This window comes from Sparus aurata, chromosome 4, assembly GCF_900880675.1.
Source record: "Sparus aurata chromosome 4, fSpaAur1.1, whole genome shotgun sequence".
Taxonomy (NCBI): domain Eukaryota; kingdom Metazoa; phylum Chordata; class Actinopteri; order Spariformes; family Sparidae; genus Sparus; species Sparus aurata.
In genome coordinates this window covers 4,213,084-4,239,627 of record NC_044190.1, presented here as the reverse complement: position 1 = coordinate 4,239,627, position 26,544 = coordinate 4,213,084, and the positions used below count along the sequence as shown (strand labels likewise).

The 26,544-nt window shown below is 41.5% G+C and overlaps 1 protein-coding gene across 2 annotated transcripts in view; it reads right to left on the bottom strand.

Annotated features, from left to right (window-relative positions):
- adamts17 (ADAM metallopeptidase with thrombospondin type 1 motif, 17) overlaps window positions 1-26,544 on the bottom strand; it is a 126,708-nt gene that overhangs the window by 86,366 nt on the left and 13,798 nt on the right. For both annotated transcript variants that reach the window (XM_030413831.1, XM_030413832.1), the window contains exons 3-7: window positions 26,160-26,331; window positions 15,469-15,641; window positions 14,637-14,720; window positions 13,582-13,739; window positions 4,284-4,327 (exon numbers count right to left, since the gene is read on the bottom strand). In XM_030413831.1, the coding sequence (XP_030269691.1) occupies window positions 4,284-4,327; window positions 13,582-13,739; window positions 14,637-14,720; window positions 15,469-15,641; window positions 26,160-26,331 (631 nt within the window). The remainder of the gene's footprint in view (window positions 1-4,283; window positions 4,328-13,581; window positions 13,740-14,636; window positions 14,721-15,468; window positions 15,642-26,159; window positions 26,332-26,544) is intronic.

Sequence of the window (26,544 nt, the reverse complement as noted above, 5' to 3'; positions counted from 1 at the left end):
AGTTTAAACTCACCAGATCTAGGATCTACATGAAATTGTGCTCAGCCACATCAACATGCCTGATTTTTTCATCAAGAGCCATGCATTATGTCCTGAACATGAAAGAAAATGATGAAAAACAATCTATCTCACAATGTTAAAGAAAGTGAGATCTTATATCCGGACCCAGTCCAAAAAAAATTGTGTCTATTTTGAGCTGAGACCCATCATCCACCCGAGTTGACCTGACTCAACGGAGCTCAACCAAATTGAAACTATGAGGTCTCTTTAAAAGGAAACCAGTCACACATGCAACATACTCACACAAACACCTAAATAACATGTCCACATATGCTCACATGTACAAATAAAACCAGATGAAAGGTGTCATGGGGCCCTTATGTTCAGCTTCAGAGGGTGACTGAGTGTGACAACATTCACACTCCTTCCTGATGTTTCAAAAGTGGAAGTCATCGTAGTATGAAAATCAGTAGATTTACTTGTCTCTGTTCAAAGGTTATTTCGTAGGACAAGAGTGCCTTATGACAAACAGTTGTTAGAGCTTTGCTCTCTGAGGGACGCAGTATTATACAGTGTTTGAGTCAGATAAAGTCAGTATATGTAACTAATTTCAATCTGTCTTGATGTCTTTTACAAATCAGTAATGTTGGTGCCATTTGGTAAACTAAATATGTTGCACCAAGACCAAAAATCCCTCTACACTTTTGGTTCATGTGGTCAAATGGGGAAACAAGCAGGAAAGAAAAGCGCTTTGACTTTTATGGATGGAGGCCAATTCTCTAACTTCCAAGGGCATAAATCACAATTGTAGATGGATCAGTTCCAGGATTACATAATACAGAAACAGAGAGGCTCACAGAGGCTAAAGAAATCCATGTAGGAAAAGGAACAGAATTTCACAGAGTAGATCATTCTTTAGCCACCGCATCGCTTTGGAAGATGTTCAATTTCTTTTGCAAAATATGTTTGTAAGGAAACATAATTGCTTTCTGGATTACATTTGCTGGTTGCCCTTTTTCAAATCCAGGAAAGTTGGTGAATGGTTCGGAATTCAAAGATCAGGACTCAGAGCAGACAGAGAGCAGGGTTCATATCCTGCATCCCATGTGTTGTTAGGTTTCAGCTACTAAAACACTCGGTTTGCATTAAGGAACGTTGGTGGTTTTGATTATAATGTCGAGGCATCCTATCTTGTTCTTCAGTCTCTTCCAAACCTCAACTCAGCACTTTATGTCACTAAAACAGAACCATAGAAAAGTGAGTAATACTGTACTGACCGGTAGCAGATTGGAGGGAAAAACAAATGGCATATGTTGACAGTAAGAATGTTGTACATGTTCAATATGAGCCTATGTTCAGACTGATACTGCAGAACCCTCAAGTCAACAAGTCAACAAGCCCCAACGCCACACGGCTGCAACACAGAGGGCTCCACCAGTTTTCCACGGAAATACTGCAACTGGCACAACATTTGTCAAACTGCATTGCAATGTCATCTGGCAACGTAACGCATTTGGCAGGTTCAAGTCCTCACAGGGCAGGAAGGTTGTTAAAGACAGTCATTTACAGTACTAAAATGATCAAAACATAATTTACGAGAGATATGTCAAACTGGTGAGCTTTGTAGAGACTGGCTGCAAAGACAGTAATCTTTTATGATCCACCACTGTACACTGCTCAACACCAATATGAAACCAGAGCAATACGCCTTTGAAGGTGAAGACTCATCAGAAAGTGATGGAGGGGGGACTTCCAGTCTATTCCTTATAATTACCCTCAGGATCTTTTCAGCTCCTCCTCAGACAGCAGAGTTGATGATCTCATTTAGCCTATGATCATCAGCCGTCCGTACACTGCCGACACAGTACACTAACACAACTCTGTAATAAAACTGTCCAGCTTCACATGGTAGAGCTCTTCATTTCCCTCCAAGGGAAAATGGCTGGACCGGCCTTTCCCATAAATAATGTCAGGGTTCTCTCTCCAGGGCAGCTTGTTGTATACATGATATTGTGTTAATCACAGAATTCAGCCATGACAAGGTTAAAAAGTAATCTTTTCATTTCATCACTAATCTCACTGTATTAATGTATCGATTGACAATTATTTGTGCCCCACAAGAAAACCCACAATCGTAAGGATTTCACCACAATATGTGCTGTGTCTCCATATTTAGAGATAGTGTATGCATTTCTGCATTAAAATGTCTAAAATCAGCTAGACCCTTGGTTAAATATTTCCCTGAGTTGTGCACTTGCATTATCCCAAATGCTTCCAACAATGTTCAAACCCAAATAAATCAATGTTTTATCCAAGGCCAGGTTGCCAGTTGCCATTTGGTTGTCAGTCGCGCTAACCTCCGGGAAACCATACGAAGTAGAAAGAAAAGGAAGTTGATGAAGGAGACTGAATGTAACATACCACTGTTGATGTTACAGTGGTATTTTGAACATAAAACATGAGAAAACACAAACGCACTCTATTCTAGCTGCTGCAACTGACAGTGACCACTATGAACATAACCTATTGTGTAACAAGAAAATGCTCATATATCAGAATTTGAATAATACTACATTTGACATCATAAAGTGTTAATCCTTTGCAACCCTTGCTGATAATACAAAATATTTCAACCATGACACTCACGGCAGATAAGCACCAAGTATGACACATTCCTCACCAAAAGAAAGACAGGAAAGTCACGTCAGATAACCTGCTAACACATCATAGATGCATCTTGTGTGTAGAGTGCAGAGAGGGAACATGGATGCTTTTCGTCTTATAGGACATTGGTAATCGTGCACTTTAGCTTCCTGTAGTCAAAATGAGTTCTACAAAAACACACAACACTTGAGTCCTACTTTCCTCTTAATTTAGTTTTTTCACTTGGATCAACGGAATTTTTTAAAATCTAAAATAAAATATTTTCCTGTAAAAAAACAAAATCCACTAACAGAATTTTTATTTTCTCTTGAATTTAATTCTCCACATTTTCACAGAAGGAAGAAAATATGAAGGAACTCAAAACAGAAAGATAATCGTGGTAAAACTTTCTTTTTCCACACCAGATCACATGTCACACAGTAGAGAAGATTATTTATCTATTTAAATAGATTGCCAGAAAAAAAAAAAAACAATTCTCACTTACACCTCAGGGCTTCCATAGAGACCTCTTATAACATAAATCATAAATTGTGCATTCATTCAATATGCTGGGCGGCTGTTGAGAACAAGCATGAATACTATACGTGTAATACATTATACTATGTCACAAGCACTGCCTAAGTGTACCTGACAGTGGATGTCAGTGGCAAAGGTGGATGTGGTGTGTTGTTGAACAAAACCTCATGAGGAGAAGGTCATAGTGGACTGTTAAACCAAGCATACAACAGGAATCTTCAACCCTCTTTGTATCACTACAGGGTTGGTTTTCTATGCAACTGAACACTGGTAAACTCCATTTCTCCTGCACCCAGTGCCCTCCACTCTTTCACCAGCACAAATCCCTCAAATGAAGCAAAACCTGACTGTATCAACTACACTACCGTTCCACATTTTATATGCATTTATACACGGAACACAAAGAGTACAGCTGATTCCAGAAAGACTGAGCCACCTCTCTCTCTCTTTCTCTCTCTCTCGACCTGAGTGAGGAGTGTGTCTCACCAAACTCTGATCAAACTGTCTAAACTAGATAGTGCTGCTAAACTATAAACTAACTTGCAGTAAGTCCTCAGATCCTGCACAGGAGAAGTGCTACAGAAAATAAATATGGGCAGATATATTCGTACCAACAGGTCCAAGAAAAATGAATGATTCATGCAAAGTGCATAATAAACAACAGAAATCCTTATAACACCCCACTACCACCACCCACCATCAGGATATCGTTTTAGGGTATGTGATAGAACCATGAGACTTGAATGAGTCTACTCTCGAAGACACATTTTCTACAAAAACACCAGTGACTCCCTCATCACTTTGTGTTTTGATGAATCTTTAACCTTTGCCACCTGCCGCCTGTGCTCCACACACGCAGCACCAAAATACGTCACAGATGAGCTGAGTGAATGTCAAGGCCAAAATACCAAGCAGTCAAACTGCAGACTTTCTCTGAATAAGATGTGTGTGTGTGTGTGTGTGTGTGTGTGTGTGTGTGTGCGTGTTTGTGAGTGTGTATGCTTGCTTAAGTTTGTCTGTGTGTGAGTAAGTGTGTGTGTGTTCAAGGTAATTGTGTATACACACACCCACACAGACAATGTAAAACACAAAGTAGCACTCACCGACAGTGTCGCAGGGTTCATCCTTGTGGACGCAGAAATCTGTCCTAAAAGAGAAAAAACAACCCGTTAACTCAGTCTACTTTCATCTGTAGCTCTAACTGCACTGACAACGCAGATTACGGGACTGATTCTCCTGCAATCAGACATCCATTCATGCAGAATCCACCAACATAGGAGACGTCTCTGTTTAAGGGTTATGCTAGAAAAACCAAGTTGGATGGCAGAAGTGTTTCTTCTGAGCGGCCTCACAGGTGAAGAGCCAGCTGTCATAAGGATGGCTCATGACACATACAGCGGCCTATGGATGTAATGTTAGATTGGATATGAAAATATGAAAAGATGAAACAATTTTGGTAGTTACCATGGAACTAAATTCTGAGCTCTAAATAGTAATAGTATTCATCAGAGGTGTCAACTCAATATTTGACACAGTTGCAGTGAACGCTTTAAACCTGATTTATACTGTCATAAAAAAAGTCACTCATGACCATAAATGAGCATGGGTTGCAACTATTCTATCCAACTGTTTATATATAAACAGTAGAAATATGGCACTCACTTGTGATCTACTAAGAATGAGCACTTGTGTGTCTTTGATTTGCCAGTGCAGAGACTTGCACGCAGCACTGTGCAGCAGGAAAACTTGTGCCAGCTTCAACTTTTTACAGAACGATCCGCCGTTGTTTTGCCAGAGCCCGCTAGCTTTTCTTCCCCACTCTCTTGAAGGACTGGCCCCATTGAAATGAATGAGGAGGCTCAGTTAGAGGTGACACAAGATATCTTACAGCTCCACTCAGCTGAAATGAAAAGTAACTGGGCAGGTTTATCAAAACTGTCCATTCAGTTACACCTCTTGCTAATTGATAGTGCTTGTGCATAATTTTCAAGTAACGGAGGGAGAAGGATAAAGGATTTAGCTTTTTCGACCTGATAGACAGATCTGGAGGGGGTGAGTGTTGGCGGAAACTTTGGAGTTGTAAATATTTACAGCTGCAGGTTTTTACGACCCTGGGTAGTGCCGAGTGTGCTCGCACTACAGCGACAGCAGTGGAGGAGGAGAGGTTCCCATTGACATGTGGGAGTGCTCATCTAGGTGTGAACAGCTGCACATCTTCCATCTGGAAACTGGACCCCAACAAGACCTAGTTGTCACTGTGTGTGAGTTTGATGAAATGTTGTGCTACTGTATGTAAATTGCGTCTTTGGGTTTACTGGTATAGGCTTTTGGAAGGACCAGAACCTGGCCATGACCGGACCGTGATGGTTGAAAAGAGATGATCCAAACACTGACATTAAAAGCTCCCAAAAATTCAATGATGCAATGTTTTGACCTACAAGACCAAGAAGCAAAGTTGTCTTTCTCTCTTTCCCAGCACAAATGTGTTGTTATTCTTCATCATTTTCACCTTGTCTCACAACTTTTGTCAATCCTGTGATTTCATGTCTAGACCCAGTCCACTCCAGGTCAACAGAGGAAGTGACAACAACCACCCAAAAGTGCAACTCAGCTTTTAATGTTCATCAAAACAAAAGACTGTGGCGAAATCACCTTCACCTCTTGGTACTCTGATGGACAGTGCAATCTGTCCACTACACTTGTGTAAAATGTGGTTGCACAAACAGGCAATCTGATATTCAAACTATCATACATGACATGTTATTTAATTGCATAATTGCGTTTTTGGCAAAAACATGAATCAATGGAGACATAACATACATATAAAATGGCTTCAATAGTATAATATTTAAACAAAACAAGCGAGCACCACGTGATGAACAGTAGTTGATCATGACCATCATGTCAGACTGGTTGATCAAAGGGTCATTAATTCATGTTGTGACTTGACTAGGAGACATGACATATTACATAATGACCAATCAAAGCTCACCAACTTTCAGAACTTGGGTAGGAAGGAGATACCAGGTAGGTACTGAAGTTGCTGTTCAACAACATCATTTTAGAGCCTGTCGTTTTGAGAAAAGCATTTTGTAGACATCTAACATTTAAGTGTCTAAGAGGAAACAGTGACCATATGACGGAGTACTCCTAACGCTGGTACGCTGCAACGGTCATGTTCTTTTGGGAACTGCAACATATGTAATTTTGGGAGACACTGACAAGCTACCTATTCAGTGGTTTAGGTATAATGATGTGTTGTCATTTTGATTTCCATCTTCACAGCTCAAGAAAATAAAACTGTAATTATTATAATGAATATTATCAGTGTACAGAAAGACTCAATATCCCAGAGTAGTAGGCTGCGACTTCTTCTTTACCCTGACTGAAACATTGTGGGGAAACTGTTTTTGTACTTGTAGTACACTGAATTCTATTTAGTCAAGCCCACACCACCAGAATACATCTACAGGACTACTGTGGGAATGAAGCCTGCTGACGCCATTTTGCAGGCCACAGAGCTGTTAGGAGCAGAAAGAGTCTGCCGTGTGGTTTCCATCAGCATTAAGAGAACATGGTGACACAGAACTATTTGCCATCTCAGAAGGATGCAAAGACTTGAAGCAGGAGATAAAGGGACCAGTGTTGAGGATGCTTCCTCTCACAAAACTGCCGACAACTCATGTGAAGTCCTAACAGGAGCTTCGTACTAGTAGTAAAAGTACAAAGAAAACACGTTTCAATTCACAGACACTATTCACATCACATGAGTAAGACACCATACTGTCTGATTTTAATAAAGTGTTCAAGGCCAACAGTTTTGAAAATTAATTCTTAAGTTTTTATTTGCTTATGTCAAGCACTTTGAAATAAACATGCCTGACATCCATTGTTGTCTGGAAACTTTTTTAACAAAGAGAGACAATAAACTATAAATCATTACACATCAAATGTTGATCAGCTGTTACGTTGCCCACTACAGTACAAATAACTCTGTCTCTCAATATTAAAATGAAAACACATGTCCCCATTTTTCTGATGAGTTTAAACCATGAGAATCCATGTGAACTAAAGAAACAACATGACATTTAAGGAGGTGAATGCAAGGTCACCACAACAAAACAATTAAGATTTTCTACAAGCTTACTTGTGATGCTCTACAGTTTAGCTGTGAACTGCAGCTCAAATTCAAATGAGTTTGGAAATAACAGTGGTGAGTCTGGAGGTCATTTATCTACATATGAAAGGGAAGATACTTTCCACTGCAGCATGAAATGCACCTTTATTGTAAGATGTATCTATGAACTTTATGATGATACATCATGTTAAAAACACAGTAACAAGTGAACATTGTTTCTCCTCATGGCTTCCATTCGAATGAGAGGGAGGAGGGGGATGACATCCAGCAAAAGGCCACATGTAGGATTGGAAGCCTGAGCCTGTGTGGTGAGGACACAGCCTCTGTGCATGGGCGACCATTCTCCCAGTTACGTTTAACCACTCTGACTCCTAAATAGTATCAGAGTTGATAAAATGCTTGGACAAGAGCCAAGTATGCATTGCTCTGAGCATTGTGGCCAATCCCACTGTGAGATACCTGATAAAGACAGGGACTGAACAATAGGAAACGTCTGAATTCATTCTTGTTATATTTCAGAAATGGTTTCATTTCTATTGTCAACTATTGTCTCTTGTCAGTGCTGATTTAGCAATGTATACATGCCAAGATGTCTCACGATACAGCCTCTGCCAGTGTCTGAGCAGGTTTACCTCATTATTTTCCAAAAGCTTTTTTCCATGTCCCCACTAAAATGTGATGCAACAGTCTTCAGATCTTTTCAGCTTTTCGAAAAGATACATTTGCTGGTGAAATGAACTCTAGTTAGACACAATGCCATAACAGAAACAATAATTATCAGCTTGTGGTTGTTTGCCTCCACCAACCAGACAAGTTGCAGTTTGCATCCTTGTTTGTGAAGATTAAAAAAATGTATGTAGTTAAGACTTTGAGGAAACTTAATAAAAGGTATTAAGTGTAATTTGTTGAATAATGTGTTGGCAATGAGTGTTACAAAGTGTTTTTGTAGTTTCAAAACTTTATGAATGAGCAGAGAAGCTTACCTTTGATCTGTATGATAATAAATCAAATTCTGTTACTCTATCAGTTTTCTCCTACGAGACATTTGTGTGAAATCTTTTCATATTTGGCATATTAATTCTTGAATTCTGTCCAAAAATGTTTTTTATGAGGTCACAGAGATCTCTGACTGAGCGCTGGATGTGATTTTCCCGGGCTTCAGGCGCAGTGAGCTTGGAGTGGAGGACTTTTTATATCATGGTGCTGAATTCTGATTACCCTGTAGTGTTAGAGCTCATGTTGTCCTGCTGGCGATTCCTGGTAACACTTAATTTCTCTAACTTTAGTTTTTTGTTTTTCTGTTCCCTCAACGTGCAAGCTATGTCATTCTCTCACTGTCCTCTCTCATAGCTTTCTCCTCCTCCACTTCATCTCTTTTCATTCATCTACCTATCCTGGTTCCTGCTGCCTCACATATTGATGGATCTGGATCATCACACCCTGGGCTCCACTGGATCATTGCTCTCCTCTGTTTTACTATCTCCTTAAATTTGTAGTTCCGTAAAATTTGATTCCTTTTTATTCTATTTTTTTTTCTTTTTATTGCCAATATCTTGTGAGGCCTGCCCTCTTCCAGGTCACCGTGGTAGAGAGGAGGTTGTGTGGCTCGGATATTGTTCACTGTACAGATTGTAAAGCCCACTGAGGCAATGTGATTGTGATTTTAAATGTATCTGATTTCAGCTGAAGTTCATCAACTGGATCCTTGCATATGTTCCTGAGAAGTTGAGAGGTAGCAGGATGGATTGCAGTCCCATGTTGACTGCATCAGCTCCTAACGTCTCTGCAGTGGTTCTGAATTTAAAATCAGTTCTCCTACAGCCCTCATCGATTATGTCCTTGATGTTTGTTCAAATGGCTTTGTCAGCCACATTTCAGAGCCTTGTAAATGTGACAGGCCGTTTGTTGTGGTCAATCACGCACTCTCGACTTCAAAGGAGGTGGCCCCTGAACTGGGACATGGTATCTGCCCATAAAAATCCTAGTCCCCTTCATGAGTTGATGGAGTCTGGTGTCTAATCACTCCTCCCTCAGTCTGTCAGTGAGGCAGAATAGTTCTCCATCCTCATGCTTCAGTCCCAACAAGGCAGCGTCTGGCACAACATGACACATTCCTAATTTAGGATTAGCTATTATTACCTGCTGTAACTGTAGGCAGGGAGAGTGGGGGTAAAATGAATCCTTTTGTTTAACTGGGTACTCATGTCTGCTGTCAGATCCTATCCTGTCTCTGCTTGCTGTGAGGAGAGGGAGGAGGGCTTGGATAAAGTGGCCTTTTGTTCTTGAGATGGTTTGTTACAAACCTGATCTGCCCCCTAACACAACCACCACTACTGTCCTAAGGCGTCCTGTGTGAGGACAGGAGCAGTCAGGATCAACATCTGCTGGAGGGAGGGGGGGCAGAGGGATGCTGCCAGCAGCGATCAGAGCGAGAGCGAGGTAGCATGCAGGCAAATTAAAGCGTGTCGCAGTGCTCTCAGGTTTCCTGTTGCACATGGTCCTTTGTGTGTGTGTGTGTGTGTGTGTGTGTGTGTGTGTGTAGCTGTATGTGGCTGTCTTGCTGTACGCCACTGCAGCTTGTGGAAAACTCATGTGGATGACATGACTGCAGTATGTCTCAAACAGCTTATTAACTGGCTCTTAGGAGGAGATAACAGGATATTTGATAGGGCTTTCTGGATGATTTAATGTCACTCACAGAATGTATGGATACCAGGCTACACAAGGCTGGAGCTGTGCTACATGAACAGGCTTTTAGAACAACATACCTTAGATTTGTTTCTATGAAAAGTTCACATTTTAAAATAATTTTGATAAATTCAATACATGTAATGTTGTTGAAGCAGCACCACTTCAGATCTGTACAGTTGCACACAATCACATCAGAAATGGCCACAGTGACCTGTAGACACTTCCCTTCCCAAATTATTCCCTCTACCTCAGAGCTGCTAGGTCAACTGACAGAAGATTAATCAGCACAGTTTTGATAACAGAGTTTTTATTTAAATGTACAATACATCATTTCTGCAGCTAGGGGCCCTTCTATCAACACAAAACAAAAGACGTGTGCCGAGTGTTGCGTGAGGAGAGTCGGGCACAGTGGGGGTTTGACCTGGGCAGCTCTGGAGGAGAGAGTCAGATGCAGAGCCAGATCTTGTGGAGGAATAAACACCCAGAGTCACATCAGATTCCTCTCTAATCCGGAGCGGTTTACAGATGAGAGGAGAGCTCAGAGATGACTTTTTAACTTTTGGGATTCAAAAGTGGATTTAGCTTCACTTCTGTTTATCAACCTGACTCCAGCAGTGATCTGCACATCGGGTGTTTATGTTCTGTAATGTTGACAGCGGACTGAAGTGGGAGACAAAGTTTATTCTAATTCATGACAAAAACCTGAGTCTCTGGTGAGTACTGAGTTTAGGGGATTCAAGCATCGACTAACACACCCTCAGTGAGTGCTGTTGCTCAGTAGTTGGCACTGTAGCTTTACACAGTAAAGTTACCTGGCAGTTTGGGCAGAATACTCAAAATTGCTTCACTGGTGGTAAATGCACTATTAAACGACCACCATAAAAATGTTGGCTGCAGCCCTAATTACAACCTTTGCAACCCTGGCAGAATTCAGTTTCTCAATGTATATCTTACGTCTACACCAGACATTATTAACGTGGCAGCAGGGGCGGCAATGTCTGTCAGTCCACCACTTTTGTCCCAGCTGAAGTATCTCTTTTACACTGTCAGATGAACTCTATACGGACATGCATGGTGCCCAGAGGATGATTCCTATTGACTTTGGTGATCCTCGGACATTTCTGTGGTTCACTTTCAGGTCAGATCATTTATTGTCAATATATTTGCCCATCATGTCTACGTTTATGTCTTGTTGTCATTGTCTTCATGTTTGTTACACCTTTTTTACACCTTTTTGTCATTGTTTCTGTGTTGTTACAAGATTCAACTAATGCCAGATGCAAGCTGATTAGTCTGAATCTTAAGTTTAGTTGTTTCAGTCGTTGTAGTAGTTTATCTATCCATCTATCCATCCATCCATCCATCCATCCATCCCACTTATCTTGTTTAAAGTCATCAAGGACTGGAGCCTATCCCAGTGTATACTGTGTGAGAGCTGTATACACATGCAACATTTGTTTTTATTTTTATAAGAGCAGTTTCCAATTAGTATCATTTCTTCTATCATCTGTTTTCTGATTCAGCCTTTCTGTGCCCCACTCATCCATCCCTGTTTCACAATATTTCGTTCCTTTCTCTCTCCTGTTTCTTTCCCTGGTTCTCCCTTTTGCTGTGCATTTTCCACATGCAGCTGCAGCCCTCTACGACTGTTTATCCTCAACTCATTCCAAACAGGCGTCAGATCCACTTATTGTTGCTCCCACATCCAGCTGATCAGGCGCTGGAGTCAAGGAAAGCAGCCAAGCTCAGCCTGCCGTTCACCAGCCATTAGACAGGAAGGGCAGAGCTGAGTCACACAAACAGTCCAACTGAGAAACAACGTCCATGAGTTTATGGTGCCCGGCTGGAGATTGGTATTTAATCACTGTTCTGACTGACCGCTAATTGCATGTTATAAAGATCTTATTTTAACCAGGGAACCCCTAGTTTGTAGGTTAATCATCTGCAGAGCCACTTCTTGGTTGGTGCTTATTTGGCTTGAACCGCTTGGTGTATGGGTGCAAAGATTTAATTCAAGTGCTGACGGGGTTTGTACAACATTTCATGTACAATTTATGCACACCAAAATCTCTTGAATATCATACACTGCAAAAAAAAGGCACAAAAGATTCAGTGCACAAACAAACACACATGGCAGTGCGATTCTGCTCCAAAGCAGTTATTCTATGAATATCAGTGTGGTAACACACTCTTAAGTAACAGGTTACAGTTGGTTAATGTCAGTGAACTGATTTCTCAACATGTTATATATAGGACAGACTTGGTTACTGCTATCAGGTTAGGATATTATACAGCTGATTTCCTGGAATCTGGGTCTCTATAACAAGACATTTTACACGTTGCTATGTGCATGACAAAAAAGCTAAGATAAGTAAAGCTGAGCAGATGGATGAAGGATAGGTAAATTATTTGAGACAAAGCCTTGTTCAAAAAATTAATAAAATAATCTATCCAATGTAAACTAACACAAAGTAGAGTTTAGAAGCCTAGAAGAGTCTAGAACAAATCAATTTTTTGCATCAGTCTGAAGGTCTGCTGCTGTGTGCAGTCTACTACAGTGCATGTAAACATGTCCTCTGATTACTCACATCACATGGTTTCTCTGAGTGACGTCACTTTTTATTCAAAGTTCATACTACCAGTATACCAAGTGGAAAAATAAGAAAACAAGCAAGTCGTGTTGGACATGAGATCATGACACCTAGCCATTATGTGATGTTGCAACGTATCCAGAATGCTGCAGCGCGCCTCGTTTTCAATCGACCTGAATTTTCCCATGTGACCCCCCTCCTCCGTGACCTCCACTGGCTTCCTGTTGCGGCCCGCATCTGATTCAAGACAATGGTGCTGGCCTTCAAGGCTGTAAACGGAACTGCACCCATCTACCTTCAAACACCGGTCAGACCACACGCCCCAGAGCAAGCAATTCCCTCCACTACATCAGCGGGCTGGCTGGTACCGCCATTGCTGAGAGCAAAAATGCAGCTGCAACCTCCCTACTGTAAGATCGCCCTACCCGGTGTTGTCTGTACCAGCGCAAAGGAGCAGTCAAATGTTCTCCTCAGTGCACACTCTCCTCCATCTAGGTTGCAAAACATAAATGTATTTATTCAATGCCTGTAACTGGCATGAATAAAATAACCAGGTTGCGGTTGGCCCATGAGACTCAGCTGAGACGCAACCCTGCACAGAGCCTGTGCAGCTGGCGGTACATATCAAAATGAGAGCGTGTCTGTTGTGTGAGATGTGCAAACTAAAAACATCTAATACTCAGGTGGCCTGTACACAGGGTTACTGTAAAGCCTTTTAACGTGATGTTAGCAGGTCAGCAGCAGAGGACTCACTCATAAACGAATCAACATCAATGCCACAATGTAGTTAAGGATCGTGTTAAATGGGTGGTGTTTAAAATGAATTGAATGGATGACTTAGTTCTTATTCGAACTTGAAAAAGTGCTATATTCTTCGTGGTGAAGATGAAAGCATGTGTCCAGGCAAGTGTGCTGAGACCACATTCAATACATTTATCATTCATTACCATTCATTCATCCGAGGACATTTTTCCTACATACCTGGTGACAAACACAGCTGTGTCCACTGGTGGGATGTCATCCCTTCCACCAGGAATGTGGTTGGTGCCGATGTACCGTGGACCCCCGAACTCTTGATACTGCCACTGACAGAAGCTCTCCAGAGACCTCTCTCCCTGATGGCCAACCTTTAGCTTTTCCTGAAGAACAGATACAGCACAGATTAACTTCACTTCTGGTTCTTTATCACAGCATTTAGCTTTAATCCTCTCCTTATGTTGTTAAATATGCATCCACAATGTTATAGGTCAAACTGACCCAATATCAGCCTGCTAACATGCTCACAATAACAATGCCAACATACTGAACTAATTACGCCCACTGTACTTCCAGAGCAACAGCCGCCTCAGGTGTCTGCCCTTTCAAAATTACAGGCCAACCAGAAATATTCAACAGGATAAAACCAATCAAAAAAAGAAGGACACAATTTTATTTTGTGTCTGTACATAAACTTGAATTTCCTTCAAGAAAAGACCAGGTGACCAGTATTACAGACATCTTAAAAGCAGGAATGGGTCAACGTAATAGTGGGGTTAAATCGACATCTGTCACAGAACGATTCAAACAAGCAGCAACAGAATGATGCTTAACACATTTACAGTATGTGCTTAAAACACTGGGTCTGTCGCTGCATGCTTAACACTTTAGCTAATGTAAGCACTTTCTACTGCAGGGACTTCACATGCCTGTGAAATGGTGGAATTCATACAAAGTATTCCTGCAGAGTAGCTTCGCATATTTAGTATGCTGCACATCAGATAAAACACTGAAGAATAAACAGGATTTTCTTAGTTTTCACTTGCAGACTGCTCACAAGCTTTAACTTGGGCAGGGAATTTAGAGTCTACAGAGTGAGCACTTTAAAGCGAACCTCTTTCCTGAGGAGCATGACCGTCCTCACACACACACACACACACACACACACACACACACACACACACACACACATACAATCGGGCTGGAGTCAACATTTTAAACTAAATGGGGTCACCAGAGAGTTCAAAAGGGAACAAAGAGGATAAAAAAATCAGACTTACTGGGCGGCTGTGAAGCAACACCAGCTTAGTGACTCGAATGTTGATCCTGATTCCAAGACTCTTATGGTGGAACATGTTGTAGACCTTCAGGAAATAATGCAAAACTATAATCAATCGCATCATTAGGGGAGACACAATCAAAGATAAATGAGCAGAGAGGAATCAGTGTGTATTGGTCCTGTTTTGCAGTATGATGATATCCTTTAGCAATGATACACAAGCCTCAGACACAATATTATTGTTGCTCAGTGGCAGTACATGTCACATGAAAGATGTGTCCACCTTAACAATCAAAACGATTTACAATTGGCATCACACATATCAGTGGTGACATAGCTGCCATTGGAGCTCCTCAGCCACAACCACCTGACCTAAATATGCTTGGATGAATCTTTTCCAAAAGACAAAGTTACTGAACAAAGACAGAGTAAATTATATTGCTGCCCTTACATGCCCCACTAGAGTCATACTTGTATAACACCAGAAGTGTGATTGATAATTGAAGTTGAAATGCCAATCATTGTTTGGTTTCAGGTTCACTAACGTGAGGATTTGCTGTTTTAATCTGTTTTACTTTATTACAGCTTAATTTCATTTTGACACACAAACGTGTTTGTGAGCCCAAATCTTGCACCTCCTCCAAAACAGACCATGTAGTTAACTTGAATTGAACTATGTAGATGGACAACAGCTGTGACGTATTCCAAAATTTCTGTTAAACATTTGTATCAAAGAGGACCAAAAAGTTCATGTTAAACACTTAAAACATCTATATGTGTTTTTATCAACTTTTGAGGGAGACTCAGACTGTATTTCACTCTGAGATTCTTACCATGTTCATGACTGTCAGGAGAAACCTCTGTGCTGCCTCTGCGCCGTGGTACTGCACCATATCAGAGTCTGCCACCACCACCGTCTCCACAGTGTAGGCTTCGTGCAGCCGAATGGCGTTTCTCTTCCCACGACCATCCTCGGCCACTTTTGAGATCTTCTCCTTCTTCTTCCCTAACACAAGCAGGCAGACACACAGAGAGGCCACGGTTAGAAACTCTACACCTGAGCCTGAGTGGCTTGTTAGTCTCATATAATGGGTCATGAAAATATTATTCTCAAGAGACCAAGAGATGCATCATTTACCAGAACTGGATGAAATGCTAAAGCAATATGAGCGGGAAATAAATGACATACAAAAAATCTCATTTATCTAGACAGAATGTACAGAAACTCAGCAGGATAAACTGACACAATGATTTTTAAGCAAGGACAGAAACAAGTTGATGTATTACATTTGATGCAGAACTTATAAGAGGGCACAGATAATTAGGACAGCATTTCACAAACTTAATAAAGTTTCCACCAAATCAGGAACTCTAAAAATGTCACAATTTTCAAGAGAGTCTGGGGACATGTTTACTGCCAATAATATACATTTACATTATATTTCGATTTAGCAGATGCTTTTGTCCAAAGCAACTTACAGTTATTCATACATTCATACACTGATGGTGGTGGCTGCCATGCAAAGTGCCGACCAACACGTCAGGAGCAGTTTTAGGGTTCAGTACCTTCGACATGCAGACCAGGGGAATCAAACCAGCAACCTTCCGATAACAAGATGCTGACTCTACCCCTAAGTCAAAGTCGCCCAAATTATGACTGGTCTTGTAATATAACGAGTGCTAAATCATCAGAAAAAGAGATAGGATTTTATAGAGAGTAATGCAATATTTAGATCTTTCATAGTCTCTTACTGACTGAGCCCAAACACATCATTAGCATTAGCGTGTACCACTAAATGTATAGTTCACTTTACAATGAAGGTTACTGACAACCAATATGTCTGTACTGAAGCCAAAACAAAACGTGTCCTCTGTTTGTTCTGACACAGTATGTGAACCACAGCACAGCCTAAATTAACCTATTACAACTTAGATTATACACCTACAACTTGACAGTATAAGACAATATAAGACGAACCAGTAGTAATAGAGCTGTGTCTGATAGCAAACCTCTGCAGGCGGATTACTCTAGATAAGTCCTGAAGGCTTGGAACAGTCCCTGAACATGGGTCCGTCTGTTTCCAGCTCTCCTGGCAGCTCAAATGTAGTTTTATGTCAAATACTCTAGCTTGCTTGGGGATCTTGCCTCTTTTTCTCCACTTACACATTCCAAAATGCTGCTACTTTATATTGACCGGGAGCTAAGACTCGCTGAGGAGGGTCCAACCATTTTATCAATGCTGCTGCAGACTCACACAGACCCCAAATGTTTTGCATTTCGGCAAATACGATCATATAATTGATGATCAAAATAGTCATGACAGAGAACAACAATCAGGCTACTGTATTGTATATATTTAGTAATATATGACACTGCTACTACTGTGTGGGCCAGTCAATGGAACCCTGGTATTTCTGAGTACTAAACAACTTGTGTCAGTCAGGCTCTGAAAATCACCTTTAAACTGTAATTAGACTAGATTACATTAGATTAGATTAGATTCAACTTTTCTGCTGTTGTGTACAGTACAAGTACAGAGACAACAAAATGCAGTTAGCATCTAACCAGAAGTGCAAAAAGAAGCAGTAAAGTGCAAGTGTGTTCAAGTTCAAGTGAAGTTACCCAACAACAGCACAAGCAGCTCTGGCTGGGCCGTTGGATTGGAAGAGTCGGCTCGGGTAAGTAAAATGCTTCAACAAAGCAGCTGTTGACTGTCTGAGCATGTCCAAGTGTCCTGTCTGGCGTTGGCACTGCAGCAGACTGTGCCATTAAAAAAATGCATAATGCTTAATGTCACTTACAACAAAGAGCTCCTGAAATACCTGATTCAAACAAAATGCAGGTCCTCTGGTGCATCAGTCTACTCCTTCATCCTCTCCCTCATCATCGTTTTTACTGTTGATATTAAGTCAACTTGTTAAGACTGTTAACATCTAACATTCCTACATGTATTTAGCTGGGGGCTCCACTGTCAATCTGGGACTGCTTACTCGAAGTACTCAGCAGCCATCAATGCGAAGACTCTTGCTCAGAATGAGCTCTGTTTTGTTTGGCTTATCGAGTGCCTATAGCTTTTTTCCTAGAGTGCACAAATGTGACTGATAGATCTTTTGTTCTCAGGCAAGCTCTGCCGGGCTCGTGACAATGCAACAAGAGTGAGGGCTCCTTTTAACATCTCATTATGTATTTACCCAAGACACTGACTTCAAACCAAGAGAGCCCCACTCATTGGAAGCCAATCAGCAATCAGTCTATGCATTGTTGCATATGTACTATATGAGTCTCTAGGTTTGTGTTGCTAATTGAGTGTGTCCATTCTGAAAGATTGGAGATTGCAGTGGTGTGCAGTTCATTGCTTTGATATTTGGTCAAGTCAAACAACTTAATAAGTTACCACATCCAGCCGTATTCAAAAAATGCATAATAAAATGACACACACCACTGCCACCAAATTTAAGTCTCTAAGCAAAATGAGCCTTGAGACAAGAGCAAACATTAAAATAGTACCAAAACAATAGACCTCTATGTTGGGGGGGCCTCGTGAGCATGGAGTCCTAAACTCCCGCTAGATTCACTTATGGTGTTTTTCCATTACGTCTTCCAGCCTGGCTCCACTCAGTTTGAGTTAGCGTAGCAGCCCAGCATTGCAGGGATTTGCATTGCAGCCACAACTGTCTTAAACTAATGATGCACTATCGAAGAATCACCACTAACAGAGTGGCTCTGCTAATTCAACTGCAAACATGTTTCATTTCCTATTACTAGTTCACGCCAAAAGCCCCCATTATTAAGTCATTTAAAAGCTTTTATTATGAAGCAGTATTACAGGAAACGTGTTTTCAGCAGCAGTAACTAAACACGACTCCTGAAACAGCTGAAAGTGAACATGATGAAACAGTAAAACACAGCAGATGTTTGAAAGAACAAACAGGAAGAGAGAAACTGAAGAGATTCGGTTGGAGGCTATGAAAGCACTGAGAGCTGAACACACTGACTTTTAGAAATGTCTTTCTCTCAGTCTTCCTGCACAGATGTGAGTTGAGAATCTATTTGCAACATACAATTGTTTGAGGGGGAGACAGGTGTTTGTAAGTCCATCCCCAGCCTGGCACAGCTCAACTCAGTGCAGTAAAACTGGTGATGCAAAAGCAAATCAGGGTGGCTCGGTTGGACTCGGTGCAGCCATAAGTATAGTTGGATAAACGCTGCTAGGCCTTGAATGCAGGAATGAATGTAACTATTCTCCCCCTTCAATTTAACTAAAGTCCAGTATGTTCATAATTCAGGTCCTGAAGAAAGAAGGAAGAACCGGATGATGCTTAACACAAACTTACCCAAGTACCACAACAACAGAATTCATGTCTAGAATTAACAGTTTATAGAAGAAACAGCTGAGAGCTAGTGGGGTCCATAAAAGTTACTACACATCCCACCCAGAGAGAAAAATGAGATACTCTGGCAGAGATCAGAGAGCTGCTCTGTGATCTGGAGGGGAAGAGCTTGTAATAAGAAAGGAGAGGATGTGTTTGAGTCACACAGAAACAAATAACACAGTGCTTTGAACTGTGGGACCAACACCAGCACCACCAGGAGAAAATGACTCTGCCTTTTAGTACACTGTGGGAGGACATCGCCTCATACAGTTACTGGACTGTAGTTATTACTGAAGAAAGCTACAGAGAAAACTACAGCTAATATAAGAAACACTATGATTTTGGGAAAAGACATGCATTTGATTTTTTTTTTAATATGGAGTCCTTCATGTAACGTCGCCTTCATTACTTTGATAACAACCTTGATGCAAATAGAGTTATGGTCTGTGTCTACCTTCATAGTTTTAATAAAAACAACATTATTCAGGAGGAGTCTGTGAAGGAACAGTCCTGTTTCGCTGCCTCACTCATAGCACTGTCTGCAACCAGGCAACCAACCACTGACTATCCACTCTGCTTCCTGCTTACACTGTATGTGAATGATGATGTGAAATGATCTATAAAACACTCACCTGGACAGCAATTGCTTTGTTTAAAAAAATACTGTTTTAAGATACCTACTACATATGGACTAGGTCACAGGTTCTCATTTTTGATTGGTTGCGGGCAGTTCTTACCTCATATGAGCCAGCCAAATGGCAGACGGCAGGGTGGTGAGAACAGAGGCAGAAGAAAGAAAAATGTCCTGCAGCAGACAGAGCGTGATGGACACTCAGCGATAACCCTAACCCTAAAGCTGTTTGGTTTATCTTCTGTCTGAATCATTTTGAAAACCTAAATTAACTGAAACCAAAAAATGAAACATTAGAATTGGTCTCCTGTGTGTTTTGGCAGAGGGAATTATGAGGGGAAAACTTTTTGATCCATTCCAATTCATATTGGAATCCAGTTCAGGTACTCCTGACTAGAAGCCATGAAGGAAGGAGATGCCTGGGCTTCACTGTTGCTTTAACTGCCTTTGACTGGGTGACAGTCTCAGATTCTATTCATGAAGCAAGAATTTCATTACCGGAGGCAGGACAGAACAGACCGCTGCAGTCAGAATTATAATTAAAAAGGTGTCCTAGTTCAGTGGTCAGGGGCAGCAAGTCAAGGACTGAATGGATTCTTTTTCCACAACTGATACATTTGTGAGGGGAAACTCGAACCCAGCAGTGACCACACGTCGTGCTGCACACACACTCCTGAAGAGCAACTTGAAAGGTTGCACGCGGCTAAAATCTTGAACTTTCTTGGAGCAAAAAAAAATTTTGAATGGTTAAGTTACAAAGAGAATCTGCAAATGAACTGAGATGATTTAGAGTGTGTTCCAGTGTCTTTCATTCTTCTGCAGTGTGGATCAGTCCACAGGGATTAACTCCTGGGTCTCAACTTATTCCAGCTGGGAGATGCTGGACTCAATAAGGTCTTGGATAGGACATTTAAATCCACATTCCCTCACCATGCAAACCTGTCACTTGTTTTCTACGCCTGCCCTCCATTACTCCAGTGTACTATTTTGACAGTTACAACCCTGCCTTTGTCTCTGGCCACACCACAACCCCATTCTGTCACCTTTTCTTTCACCACTCATCACTTCCCATTCACTAATCATCCCAAAATGCCCAACCAGCCCAACCTATCCTCCACCTTCTCTTCCCACACACACCAACACGTGTAACTCCATCTCTGCCTCAGGATTCTGTGTGGTAACACTGATATGTCTGTTTGTTACTGTATGAGGACAGACATTCATCTTCTAATAAACTACCAAACTCTGTTCAAATCACTAACGTCATTAACTTCAGATATGATTGTGTGTGTTTATTCTCAATTTATAGAGAAGCTCATTCTTAAATTCTAAGGACATTATTTTCAGGTCAAAGTTGATCTCAGAGTGTCCAAAGACCATGCTAACATGGCCCAAGACATGCAGTACATACATCAGTGATTCCCAACAATGTAATCAGGGTAAACAGGCAAGGTAGCCATAGTAAGGGTTCGTGACAGGGTAGCACAAACTCAGTGTTTCACTTTAGGGCCCAGACTCACCAAACTGGCATTAGAGAAACACAAGGCAACATGGTGTCCCGGTCAAAAGGCTGCACTTGAACACACCACAAAGATTACAGCCGACTGCCAACTGCGTGACGGAAGAACCTGTCGCAGGTGAAGAGACAGAGTCAACCAATAAGGAGAAAACCCACCTGATGGGTAAAATCATGGATACTACAGGCTTTTAATTTTACCAGTTTCTCTTTTTCTGCACTGATTCTCTTAGCTGAGCCAAGAGAGTGATTTCTCTTACTAACGGGCTCTGCGGCAGACTCCACATGCTCAGTCAGCCAAAAAGCTGCCAATTAGAGTTGACTAGTGACAACAGTGTGGAACACACCGGAACAACTAGAGCAACAGATGCTCACAAACAACCCCGACACTGGCCGAGAGCCCTGTTTACTACTCTCTTGGACTTGTACAGGTTGGGAAAGACAAATGTGTCCCAACAGCACTCGAGCACCCAAGACCTTCCAAGACCCATTCTCTCCCTCTCCACATATATTTACAAGCATGTATGCAAATTCAAATTGTGAAAAACAAAACGTACAAAGTGACAGGCCTAGCAAAGACATGTAGTGAAAGAATATATTTACGAATAACCACAGTGTAAGTTCAACAAGTACAGAACACAAACTGCTCAGTCACTCTTCATCCTCCTCCAGGCTCTTATGCAATATGACACAGTTACCTCAATCCAAGCAGACTGAAATACTGCCTTACAAAGAATGCATGAGGGAGAGTGCGAGAGACAGAGAGAGAGAGAGAGAGAGAGAGAAAGAGAAAGCGCACGAGAGAGAGTCATGTTGTGAATTCCTCTGGAAGTGGAACAGATTCTTAATGGATATAAAGTCTGCCTCAGTTTGCATCTCTCTCCAGAGACCATGTGGTTTTGGGGAGGAAATGGAAGCTTTGGTGAGGAGAGGAGAGGAGAGGAGAGGAGAGGAGAGGAGAGGAGGATTGGACAACAAGAACAGAGCAGGGAGGACTGACTCAGTGGAGCCAGACATGAATGCAAAGGAAAGAATTTATAATCTGGCACATCACTCCATCCATCGATCTGACTTCAGGACATCATGAGCATACATACATATATCCATGCATGTATGTATGCATGTATGCATACATACATTTAGTAAATCATCAAACCACCTCTGTGTATCCAAAGCTGGTGACCCCAACCTCCCATTAAACACTCTGCTGCCACTACTCTCAAAGTCGGGTCTGGGGGCCACCCAAGCACGCAGACGGGAATGTCAGATATCCTTGAAGGACTTCCAAGAAGTTCCCTGGCAGAATAAGGAATAGTTTAACTTCACTATGATTTCATTCACCAGAAATTATGTCAATTAGAGGCTGCACAAAGTTCCACAAGTCATTCAACATCAGCAGACAAAACTGGAACTTGGAACAGTGTGTAAGGAAAACATTTGAAAAAACCTGCTCGGCCTTTGTGTGATGGCTGAAAACAAACGGACAGAAGAGCTGCAGCTCAGCAGACACAGCTCTGCAGGTTTTTCTTCTTTCCTTCTAAAGAGAAGGTTTCACTTATTGTGTATGCCCCAGTTATGAACATATGGAAAGAATTTATTTATACAGGTTGTCAAAAGTGCTGGTGGTCTTTAGTTCGGGTGGAGTTATGTAACTTTGGGGGTGCAGCTCCTCAAGGTCTCACTGCTCTAGTTAATGACTGTGCGCTGGGGAAATGTGGAGAACGTCTGAAAGAGGTTTTAATTGTCTGCGAGCTAACAGGATAATAACAACAGACAGATCAGGCCCAGCACATCTGTCCCTGCAGCCGGACAACTTGTCTGCTTGTGTCCCTCTGCTTAGTGAAGGAGTTTGACAGATATTCATAATTTCTGGATTATCCAGAGTGGGTTCACAAAAGCTCCTCTGCAGAATGGCCTGCTTCTCACTCAGTTACTCCTGGTATCCTCACGCCATTCTAGCTGCTGTGCCAATGTCCAACAGACACATCAGCACAGGCTCTCATGTTGTCTTTGTAGAGTTGGACAGTAAAACTAGCTTTCGTTGTTTGCTAGTCTGTCTGCTCTCTACCAAAGTCTGCAGCAGGAGGGGGGACGTTTCTTTATGCTAATGTAAACTAAGCAGGGAAACAGATACTAAATAAAGATCAGATAGTTGCTGCATACACTTATCAAAACTAGTAAAGTGCAGGCACAAAGTACTTCTTACACACTGATCAAATAAGAGATGTGAATCTGCTCCTCGAAAAGTGAGCCCATATTAAAATGCCCAACTTTACAGCATAAAGCAAATGGCCACAGGTTGGACAGACCCAGTCAAACTAACACAAACAAAAACACAAATGATAAAGCAATTAAACTCCATAATGTGAGGCGAAATTGGCTTCTCTTTATGTGTGAACACAGATAGATTGTTATCCTCAGCTAGCTTGGCAGCCTCAAGCAAGGAGGGCTTGCTTAACTGACTAGGCTTGCTTCAGCTCCACCTCCACCTAAACGCTGCTGAGCATAGGCTCTGTGTAAGTGCTTGCTCTACGCTGTAGCCTGACGTGCAGCATGGAATGTGATGGTCCACATGGAAGCATCAGATTTTTCCGTCTTTTCCCCCGGTGCGTAGCAGCGGTGCTAATAACAGGAATTGTGACCTGAAGTTTCCCTAGTAAACACACCACGCTCATCGGTTGAATGGACAGGCTGAATGTCCGAAGGGCAGGCTGCCCCTTAAAATGCAGCTGGTTGGAAAACAGCGGCATGCCGAAACCAAGTGGTTCAGCTGGGTTTGTGTGGAGCTGCAGCCATCCCTGCAGACACTCTGCCTGTCCGCTCTCTGTAGCCCAGAGACACAGCTGTGACTAGAAGCAGTCAGTGTGTTTAAAAATGTGTTCAAGCATAAAAAATCACCTCCTTTTAGTTTAGAATTAATTAATTATAAAGCTTGTAATTTATTTGGTTATTTTTTTTATAACCGCTCGACTTTTGGTACATCATATATAACATATATATTATAGATATATTAGAGCATAGGTGGAAACATTAAAATGAAAGATAATGTAATTCTGACTGTACAGATTTATTTATTAGGAATTTAATAACACTGTACAAAAATCGTCACAAATACTTTTACATCTATATTATTATGTTTCTCCTGACCTGGCTAGGATATGCAGATACAGATCACTGCTAACTGTAAACTAACTTTACTCACAATTTATATAATTTCTTGGCTTGTTTAAAAAAAAAAAAAAGGTTGCTCTGCCTCAGAAAAAACTAAATCAGATATCTAGTCTGAAGCTAGAAAAGGAAGAAGACCTGCAGCAAACTTGTATAACGTGGTTGTTTGGCTTCACTCATTGATTCTGCCTCCAGGACAGCTCTCTGCTCAGAGAGATGTTTGGATAACTATATTTCTAATCTGCAATTATTTAAACTTTTCCATGACTTCCCATATTGGCTTTTGACCAGATCCTGTGTTCAGGTGTGTTCAACACTACAAAACTGTCACATTCAAAGACCAGGAGACTGGCAAATTCCTTTCCCTGTAAAAATCTATAATCTTGGCAAAGAAATGCCATGGTTTATGAAAATATGTACAATATCAACGTCAACGAGTAGAGGGAGTTTGCTCTGGGTTTGACAGCGTTAACATCGAAGGGCTCAGCAGGTTCCAACAAGAACTTTGCAGAGAGGAGATACACATTAAATAAGGAAACATCTGCATTCCACCCAGCCTCCCTTACAACACACTGGGCTGAATGAACATCAAAGCATATCAGATAGCAGTAAATGTTGCACTGAAACCTGTGATTTACTGGCACGGCTTCCCTAGGATGTTCAACTGGCCCATTTCAGGCAGGAGGGTGCAGAGGCGGGCGCTGGTTCATTCAGACAGCTCACTGCAAACACAGCACTGCAGAGGCCTTTGGAAGATGTTTCAGGGTTTTTGAGGTGAGAGTAAGGAACATTTGGCAGATTCTGAAAAATCACACCAATCCCATCCCCAGTAATTTGATCAATATGTGTAAAGTGATATCTCTGCCAAAAAGATTTCAGCATGATAATCCGAAAAGTACTATTTTGTAAAAATGCTAGAACCATTCTCAGGAGTGTTATAAGTAAGAAAATCTGTTCATTCTAAAGTCAGGTTTTTGGAACGTTGTTGACGTGCCAAACAAGAACATTTTGTCAAACAACCTGTCAGACAATCAGACAGGTTAGAAATAAACCAACAGTCAGTTCCAGTGTTCCAGACCAACATCTTTAGAGGTCAGACTAAAAGTGAGTGCACCTGAACAAGACAACTGTCCACACATCTACAGGAAGTACATCAGGTCAAAGTTGAAGCAGGAAGCAGGGCTGTAAACTGTGATGGCTGTTGAGTAATAATTTTGTCATTCACTTTTGTCTTCTCTTCAAAATAACTTTGTCCAACCTGCTGGTCTGTCTCCAACATTTCTGCTCATCTGACTGCTTGTGTTTCTTGACCCTTCAGACTTCTTCTTGGTGATGTCACAATTTTCCCAGACCTCAGCTATTGACTTGGATCTCATTTCCATAGTTTTGGCCATCATTCCTTCCAAGTCGAATTAAACCACTACTATCCTGTTACTGTTGATGGTGAGCAGTCTGGATGAGGAAGGCTGCTATGATGTGGGTCTACCAATTACCATATTTGGTTGGATCTGTCACATATCGTTCTTTGCTCTGTAATTACTGACACAGACTTGCCAATTCTGAGCTAGTCTAATAACTCACATAATGTTAGAAATATTGCAACTCAACTGCATGAAAATGCTGCCGATTTAACAACACTATCTGAGGTGCATGTTTGAGTAAAAAAGGCTAAATGCATGGAATGGAAGGGATGAAGTGGACAGATGAACCTGCAGGATTGTGGACTTATTTCAGCCTCCACAGAGGTAGACTGGCATCTCTTCTTCAATAACCTCATTAATACTTGATATCAGTGTGGACATCATCCTGTATCCTGTGAGCTGTGTGTCACTCACCTTGTACAGTCCCACAGTAGTTAGGGTCTTCAGCATCTGGAGCAGAGCTGGGCTCAGCAGAGCGCCTCTGTCTCTGCAGCCGATGTTTTAGTCCAGAGAAGGATAGGGATGGGTCGTTTTTATCCACCGGCTGAATGAACAGGCTGTCCTCCCCAATCTGGATAAGCCCAGTCTGTGCACAGAACAGAGACATGTACAGATGAAACATGACGACACTTGTTTTAGATGGGCAAAAAGTACACAGTTAATTGCAAGCTATACAGTGATGGAGAATGTATATCACCAGCTTTTATAAAATAACTAAAGCAATGGACATTCATTTGCTGTATCTTGCCATTTCTTTCTTATGATCACCGATGGTTGAAAAACTGTAACTACTCTGTCC